An 8,957-nucleotide genomic window follows, 5' to 3' on the forward strand; every position below is an offset into this window, starting at 1 on the left:
TACTTATGCCAGTAATTTACAGGATAGTAGCAGCTAACAGCTATAAAAAAGTGATAATTTTATAAGGACTAAGGGCCGCTTTCACAGTCATCTGGTACGCACCCTAACCAAAGGCCCTACCAACCAGGTAGCAGCCGTTACCATTACCTCGATCCACTTTCATAGTCATTGTTTTCGTGGTATCTGTGTTGTGTAGTTCCGTAGTCTTTCAGGAGTACATCAGGGATGAGTGAAAGATCCAGGTATAGTAGTAGGTCCTTATTGCTACAAAATACGGTACAGGGAATACAGAGACACGGCTCCTCTCCGTCAGTGAGGATAGCCGGGCGCCAACTGAGATGGGCAGACTCTGGCTGAGTTGCCAGACGTCGCTGCGTATCCTATCTTACAGTATGTATACATCTATGGATATACACATTCCCATCATACATCTCCCTCCCCCCTTCACGCTCGTAGTTTCAATCTCGAGCGGACTGCTCGCGCTGGAGTCTTGCAGATCGACGGGGCTCAGCAGGCGGGTCATCACCGTCGGACTCACGCTGGGGAAGGGACTCTTCACTGGGATACTGCACAGGGCGAAGGAAGCGACGATTCCGCCAATACACCCGGCCACTAGGGAGACGCACTTCATAGGTCCTCAACCTGCCGATGCCCATAATGACCCCGACCTTGTCCCAGCGGTGGGATGTCGGGTCCTGGATCCTGACGTGCTGGACAATCTTCAGCCTAGGAAGAGGGTGGGCATGCTGGTCGTACCGAGCTGTAGAATCCTTGGCACGGGCAGCTGCACGGCGGTCGCAGTCTTCAGCCTTGGCCTGCCAGTCCTCGGAGAAGGAGTGCGGGTGGGCAGGGACACAAGATCTTAGTGGACGTCCGAAGAGGATCTGGGCCGGTGAGCGTCCAGTGAAGTTGGGAGTGTTGCGAAGTTCCAATAAACCTCGGTCGAACTCTTCACAGTCAATATTGCCGGAGGGCGCTACTTTCATTATGAGATGTTTGACGGTCTTCACTGTTGCCTCGGCATGACCATTAGACTGTGGGTAGTGCGGGGAGGTGACTACATGCCGGACTCCCCATCGGTCCATGAAGTGCCGGAACTCTTTGCTGGTAAACTGGGGTCCTCCGTCGGTGCGCAGGCGAAGGGGAACACCAACCTCTCGGAAGTAGCGGCAGAAGATCCGGATGGTAGTGGCAGATGTGGTATCACCATGACAAGGGACGACAACGGGCCAACCTGAGAGTCTGTCGACGACGACCAAGAAGGACTTCCCTGCTACGACAAAAAAGTCGGCCGACACAGATTCAAAGGGTCTAGTAGGGTTGTCGTCATTCAGCAGAGGATCCTTCTGCTGGCTAGGCTGGAGAATCTGGCACTGCTCACAGGCTTGAACTGTATTTGCTATGTCAGAGTTGATTCCCGGCCAGAAGACAGTTTGACTCGCCCGTCGCTTAGTTGCCTCAGCGACTGTCATGTAAGCGGGTCAGGGTACGACGACGTAGGGCGGCAGGAACCACAACTCTCACGCCATAGAGGACGAGATCACCGTCGGCGTAGAGTTCGTCCCGTATTTTCCAATATGGGAGCAAGGAGTTGTGAAGGTCATAGCGGTTTGCAGGAAACCCTGAAGTCACACAGTTGAGCAGACGAACATATGCAGGGTCAGCTCTTGCTGCTGCACGGATTTCCTCGAGGGTCTTGTCATCGTCTTCCTCTGTCGCTGTGACGGCCCTCACGGTTACTACGGTCCTAAGGGAGACTGCCGCTTCAGTGCACAGTACCTCGTCTTCAGGCGTAGGGTGGCTGACTGGGGCACGAGACAAAGCATCAGGAATGCAAAGTGTCTTGCCTGCACGCCATACTGCCGTAAAGAGGTAAGGCGATATCTTCTCCTTAAGACGCTGGAGGCGAGGGTTTTCCACGGCATCCAGTGAGTAGTTATTCAGTATGGGTATCAGGGGACGGTGATCGGTCATCAGAGTGAAGTTTTGTAGTCCCACCAAGTAAAACCTGCACTTGGCCATCGCCCAGACAGCGGCGAGCATTTCCAGCTCGATGGTGGCGTAACGGGTTTCAGCATCGGTAAGGAACCGAGAGCCACACTGGACAAGTCGTAGATGACCGCTGCCGTGGTTCTGAAGTAATGCGAACCCCACTCCATACAGGCGTGAAGCATCTGTCTGTAGGATGGTAGGTAGGGCCGGATCAAACGATGCGAGAACTGGTGGACTGGAGAGCGCTGTCTTGACTCGGCGGAAGGCTTCGTCATGATCCGCTGTCCACAGAAACTGTCTCTTGGGGCTCAGCAGAGGACGTAGAGGTTGTGCAGCAGAGGAGATGGCAGGGGTGAACTCAGCTAACTGATTGACAAGACCTATGAACGACCTGAGGTCTGTTAAGTTAGCCGGGGTGGGAAAGTCCCTGATCGCAATGACTTTCTCCTGGTCTGCCGCAATGCCAGCCTCAGAGCTTGAAGCCGCAGAAGTTCACCTCAGGTGCGGCGACCACGAACTTGTCCTTGTTGAGTGTGATCCCAAACTCGCGGCACCTGGTGAGTACTTGGTGAATGCGGTGGAGGTGTGTACTGTAGTCTGCATCATACAGTAGAACGTCATCAACCACTTTGACACAATTCTTGACACCTTGAAGAGCCATGTCACCGCGAAGGCAAAGGCGTCGCCTGTTGCCGCGAAGCCCATCGGTCCCCTGCAGTACTGGAACCGGCCGTAGGGTGTTATGAAGGTAGTCAAGTGCTGGTCCTCCTCAGCTAACTCGATCTGCCAGAAGCCGCAGAGAGCGTCCACCGTCGTGAAGTAGCGAGCTTTGGGATCCACGCTACGAATGGCAGCAAAGGGTGTAGGTGACGGGTGGGCTGGGCGGGACACTTGCTTGTTAAGTTTGGATAGGTCAGTGGTGATACGTACTCCTCCATTGGCCTTGGCAACGGCGACGAGCGGATGGCACCAGTCCGAAGGTTCATCACCGGCAGGCTTGATGATCCCTTGGGCCACCATGGAGTCGAGTTCTTCCTTGACTTGGTCCTTAAAGGCCAGGGGGATCTGACGAGGAGTGTGGATGGCGAATGGTACTGCGGCTTCCTTAAGATGAATCCTCATGAGCAGACCCACCATAGTCTTCAGTGGTGTGGATCCCAGAGCTGCCTTGTCCACCAAAACATCCTGGAACTCCTTCAGGAAGAAGGCCTTGGCTTCTGAAGGTGACGTGGTGCTGAAGTCAGGGAGCTCTGTACATCTGTTGACGTGCTTGACTTCCAAAATTGGCTTTGGAAAGTCTTTGGAGATGATGGCCAACTCCTGGCAATGGTCATAAGACAGGAGTGGAGTCTGGATGCCCTCATGTACTCGAATCCTGGCAGAGCAAGACCGCTTGCCTAAGGTAAGGGTGGCCGTGAACGTGCCGAGAGCAGGAGCCATTTCAGAACCATCCGCCGTCAACGTCGTTGTCTGTGGTGGAGGATGTAGGTGACTCCGTGGAATACCTAGACTCTTTAAGTGTTGTGGGCCGATTACTGAGACGTCAGCACCTGTGTCAGGCATCATCTGCAGGTGTGAAGACACGTCCCCGTACGTGAGGAGGACACTGATGTGCTGGGGCGTCTTGGAGTTGGAGCAGGAAGGAGATCCCATACGACGACAACTGTACTGCTTCGTGTCGTTCTGCTTGCTTGAGGCAGGGGTAGCTCCGTCAGTACTTGGAGCGCCTCGTTTAGGCTTCTGGTGATGCTCCTGCGCTGATTTGCAACAGGAGTCGTAGTGTCCAACCCGAGAACAGAGGCGGCACTGCGCGTTGTTAGCAGGACACTTGACTGTGCGTGCAAAGTGACCCTGACGACCGCAGCAGTGACAGGTGCTTTGAGCGGCTGGGCACTGTCCTGCACCGTGCTGTCTTGCGCAGCTCTTGCACGTGTCAACTGTCTTCGGTGCTGTCGTGTGCTGAGGAGACTGCTTACTACTCTTCTGCTTCTTGTTCTTCTGATGATGTGATATGGCTCGCACCTGTTCTGCTGGGGCGCGAATAGCAGTGGTCGCGCACCTGGCGGCCTCGTAGGAGCGGCATGTATTAACGACTTCCTGAAGAGAGCATGAGTCGTCCAGGGATATGAGTCGTTGAACTAGCTCTTCATCCCGAATGCCCATCACGATCACCATCTTGAGTTGGGTTTCCTCGCACTTGGATGACTTGCCAGGACATATGTCAACTTCCTCGGCGATGCGTCGCAGCCTGACGTAAAAATCAGCAAATGACTCCCCTTCCAACTGCCTGCAGCTGAGCAACTCTCTCCTACGTAATGCCTCGTTCCGCAGGCCCTTGATGTGTGACTCCAGAGCATCCAATACCTCGTGAACAGGCTTGTCTGTGGAAGGAGGTATCTGCAGGGTGTGCTCAAGTACTCTTAGTGTTTCAAGGGTCAGGCACATACGTAACTGGATAAGTTGTTTGTCCTGCGGTAGGCTAGACAAATCCACCATCGTTGCATAATCCTGCCAACGACGTCGCCACTCCCGGAAGATCTGGTAAGTTGCATCGGGCTTGAGAGGCGGTGGAGTTTGAGCGGCAGGTTTGTGTGGTGGAAGATGTGGCTGGGCGGGAGGCTGGGAGGTCGCGGCTGCCGCGGCGTCCGTGTCGCCGGGGAACGAGGACGGGGTTGGGGACTGCTTGTGAGGTGCCAGCAAGGTTATAAGTTGTTCAAATCTTGCGTTGTCCTCCCGTCTTCTCTCTTCCTCCTCTTGTCGTCTCCGTGATTCGTCCCTGAGCCTTGTCTCCTCCATCCATTTCACAAGGGTCAGAAGGTCCGTGGGTTGTGAGGAATGTGACTGATCAGCTGTTGCAGGTGAAGTGGAGTGTGTGGTGGGAGTTGCCGTCTTTTCTTCCTCCTCCACCTCCTGCTTCTTTTTCTTGCCTCGGTTTTGAGACATGGTGAACTTTTCTATGAAACCTACACCAACGGACGTGTCGACCACGCGGATCCGGGTGTAAGTATCATAGAAAAAGTGTTTAGGTGAGGTGGCTTGTGTGCAGTAAGGAGGCAATGTCTGGTGTGCTCAGTGAGCGCGGGCCCCGGGTTGGGTGGGGTGGGGGGTGGGGTGCGACGTGGTGCAAGGCGGGAGACTCGAGCGTTGCAGTTAGTGGTGGGCAAGTACCGCTAATTTCAGTACCGGTACGTACCGGTACAAAAGACACCGTTACCGGTATTACCGGTACTGTACCGGTACACACACACACACACACACACACATATATATATATATATATATATATATACATATATATATATATATATATATATATATATATATATATATATATATATATATATATATATATATATATATATAAATATAAAACACACGGCCGTCTTCATAATATATTGTGGGTTGCCTTTTAAAACTGATGGGAAATACCTAAATGATAGCAAACTAACATGAAAAATTCATTCATAATGATATGAATTGAGTGGTATGCACACTAGTGACACTACAACGCACCAGCGGGCAGCGGTACAGACGACGCTTGTGGCAGGCTGGCGGCTCGGCCGGCGGAATGAGGCAGCGGACCAGTGGCACGCGCTGCCGCCCGCCGGTACCGCGATACCGGTAAATTGCCGGTACTGAATGGGCCGCGCGCGTACCGAGACAGTTAACGGTACTGACACCTTACCGGTTTTTCCGGGACCAGTGGCACGCGCTGCCGCCCGCCGGTACCGCGATACCGGTAAATTGCCGGTACTGAATGGGCCGCGAGGCTCGCGGCAGTACCGACTCCCGAGTCCATGACGACCGAGCGTACCGAGACTGCTGAGAGTTAACGGTACTGACACCTTACCGGTTTTCCCGGGACAAGCTCCGTCTTGGGATGAGAGTCAAGCGCGGGGCGCGAGCCATGCGGCCGGAAACTGAGTGGCGTCACTGAGTCAGTTATCAATGGGTATTGACCATTGACCACAATTATTTTGTTTATATTATCATGAGTATTTATTTCATTGCCCATATGTATTGTTTGTACATCATATAATTATCAGTTACACACACACACACACACACACACACACACACACACACACACACACACACACATACACACTGAGGGTATAAAAAAATCATCGATATGTACATTTTTTTGGTATTTATTTACATATTTTATATATTTACATATTTCACATATTTACATGTTGTAGGTATTTACTTCATATTTTTATTTAGAAAAAGGAGCATATTGACATTGTCATCACTTAAGCGGCTACGTCTTTCAGATATGAGCTCACCTGCTCTTGAAAATACCCTTTCAGAAGGCACAGATGTAGCTGGGATACACAGAAACTTTTTCACTTGACCCTGCAAGAGATGGAGGAGAGGTGCGTGCTCTTTCCACCAGCACAAAGGATCTTGGTCGCGGGGAATAATTGGCTCCTCTAAGTACCGCCTCATGTCCACATGTCCTCCAACACTTGGTGGTGCTGCCTGCAGACGTGATTTTACCGTGTCATCATGTTCTCTCCACAAGTCCAACTTCCCCTCTGTGGATGTCTGTGTGACTTGTGAAGGAACAGCTTGTGATGTTGACTCCCTCTGCGTTTCACTTCTACGCATATAGCTGAGGAGGCGGTCTTGTATGCTTGCCAGGTTTCCTTGGTCAGCAAAGGGCAGTTTTTTAAATCTTGGATCCAGCAATGTCGCTGCTCCAAGAAGGAAATTGCTCTCCAGTGATCCAAACTTTCTGTCTAATAGTGTTTTTAGCTCCTTTCCCAAAGCAAATGTTGTGTATAATTCACTTCTTTCTGTGTCATTCCTAGAAGACATACAGCTTCGCAGGGCTTTGATCATTGGTATAACTTTTGATAAGCAGGTTATTTTTTCTGATGAAAGTTCTTTAGTTACTAATTCAAAAGGATGTAGCACAGAGATGGATTTTTTTACAGTTTTCAACTCCTCACTTGATAAGCACATGCTACCTCTCCCAAGCACACACAGGGCTGTGGTAACAGCTTGATGTTGCTCCTGAAATCTTTCCAACATATAGAATGTGGAGTTCCACCTCGTTTCCACATCTATTATTATTTTCTTTTTCTCTGTTCCCTGTTGTACTTGCAATGCACCTAACTTATCAGAAGCTTTCACACTATGGTGAAAGAATGAGACAATGGCTTTGATTTTGTCCTGCACCTCCTTCACTTCCCCTGTGTTCTTTATTGCGTTTTGAACAACAAGATTCAGTGTGTGAGCAAAGCATCCAATGTGTCCTGTTTTTATGATGTCTTTCACTGCTTTTATCATATTGGCAGCATTATCTGTTACTATGCAATATACTTTTTCCATCACGTTCCATTCCTCACATATCTCTATCAGTGCATCTGCAATGTTTTGTGATGTGTGGTCTACCATTAGTCTCTTTGTTGCCAGTAACCTTGACTTCAGCTCCCATTCTGGTGATATGAAATGGCAAGTCACACTTAGAAATGATTTAGTCTGCCTTGAGGTCCAAAGATCAGAAGTGAGAGTGACAAAACTGGCCCCCTCCAATTCACTTCGCACTTGCTGTACTTGATTTTCGTAGAGAGAAGGAAAATGTGTCCTCATGAGCTCCCTCCTACTAGGAAGAATATAGCGCGGATCGAGCACCTTTACAAATTCCTTGAATCCTTCATTTTCAACCAATGATATAGGTTGCATATCAATAGCTATCATTTTAAGTAGGTGAGAATCAAGGTGTTTTTTCTTTGCTGATTCCGCTGGGTATGCTTGCCTTCTGGTGATGACATTTGCAAGAGTTTGTTGGCGTTGGACTAACCTCCGTGGTGCCGCAAATGTGGCCGTGGATGATCCAGCCTCACCAGGTTGTGATGATCCAGGCTCACCACGTTGCGATGGTCCAGGCTCACCAGGCTGTGATGGTCCAGGCTCACCAGGCTGTGATGGTCCAGGCTCACCAAGTTGTGCTGGTCCAGGCTGTGGTGGTGAATCAGGTCTCTCTATGCTTAGTTCAGAGTATTCTATGGGATGCTTTGTTCGTATATGTCTCATCATTCCCGACGTGCTTCCCGAATAGGAGAAGGAGTTTTTACATATGAGACATGTGACAATGGTGGGTGATGTTTGATCCATGTATGTCCATGCTGGACTTTTTCTCTTCCGTTTGGCATCCATCGCAGTACATCAGAAGGCACTGTAACAAAAGAAAAAAAAATTATCAAGAGCACACTACTTATTCAAGCTATTTGATAATTTGATTTACTAAACAGATGAAATATTATTCTCGACTTTATCTTAGGTAAAAGAAAATGATGATTCAATCTTTATAAATTATACACTTTATAATATTAATGATTAGAAAATACTGTTACGAATACGAACCTCTTGGTGCTGGAGAGAAGTGGAGTAGCTATTGTGGATTGCTTCTTGGAGTTCTTGCTTTGGCTTGCTTCTTGCTTGCTTTGAGAATAATCTGCCCAGTGCCTCATGCCTATATGTAGGGCAAGGGCCAAGGAGAGACAGGAGGAGGTACGAAAAGAGAAAGGACATGCCCATAAACAAATAATTATAGACAGTGAATGGTTAAGGGTCAAAGGGTGACACACCCAAACACATTGTTAGGCATATGTATGGCTGCAGATATTGAATGTGGGTGGGATTAACCCCCTCGCCCCACCCAGTGGACAAGCTGAAACTTGTCGCGCGCGCTCCCACTACGCACTCAATTAACTCATGTTTTCACCCGTTTTCTATGGTCATATGTCTTTATTTTTATGTTCAACAGATAGTAGACACCTCAGTGAACGCTATGGTGGGCTTCGTTTTTGTTTGTGTTGGGGAGGGAAGAGGGCGAAACGATGCATATTTACTAATTAATGAATGGTTAAGGGTCAAAGGGTGACACACCAAAACACATTGCTAGGCATATGTATGGCTAAAGACATTGGAAGTGGGTGGGACTAAGGAGGAGC

General features: G+C 49.6%; 2 protein-coding genes across 2 annotated transcripts in view; both read right to left on the reverse strand.

Annotated features, from left to right (window-relative positions):
• Positions 1–258: 258 nt before the first annotated feature.
• LOC126992106 (uncharacterized) lies at positions 259–1,085 on the reverse strand. Its single transcript, XM_050850777.1, has 2 exons — positions 627–1,085; positions 259–264 (listed from the first exon to the last, which is right to left on the reverse strand). Exons 1-2 carry the CDS (start codon positions 1,083–1,085, stop codon positions 259–261), a joined length of 465 nt encoding a protein of 154 aa, XP_050706734.1.
• Positions 1,086–2,461: 1,376 nt separating this feature from the next.
• The window catches only part of LOC126992107 (zinc finger BED domain-containing protein 4-like), a 6,954-nt gene continuing 458 nt past the window's right edge, over positions 2,462–8,957 (reverse strand). The window contains exons 1-3 of the mRNA XM_050850778.1: positions 8,368–8,957; positions 7,052–8,179; positions 2,462–2,546 (exon numbers count right to left, since the gene is read on the reverse strand). The exon at positions 8,368–8,957 is cut by the window's right edge and continues 458 nt beyond it. Of these exons, the coding sequence (XP_050706735.1) occupies positions 2,462–2,546; positions 7,052–8,160 (1,194 nt within the window). The 5' untranslated portion in view covers positions 8,161–8,179; positions 8,368–8,957. The remainder of the gene's footprint in view (positions 2,547–7,051; positions 8,180–8,367) is intronic.

This window comes from Eriocheir sinensis, unplaced genomic scaffold (genome assembly GCF_024679095.1).
Source record: "Eriocheir sinensis breed Jianghai 21 unplaced genomic scaffold, ASM2467909v1 Scaffold4, whole genome shotgun sequence".
Lineage (NCBI taxonomy): Eukaryota > Metazoa > Arthropoda > Malacostraca > Decapoda > Varunidae > Eriocheir > Eriocheir sinensis.

Bases quoted from the DNA above. Each gene is read 5' to 3' on its own strand.
- LOC126992106 (XM_050850777.1), bottom strand. From the start codon at position 1,085: ATGGACCGATGGGGAGTCCGGCATGTAGTCACCTCCCCGCACTACCCA.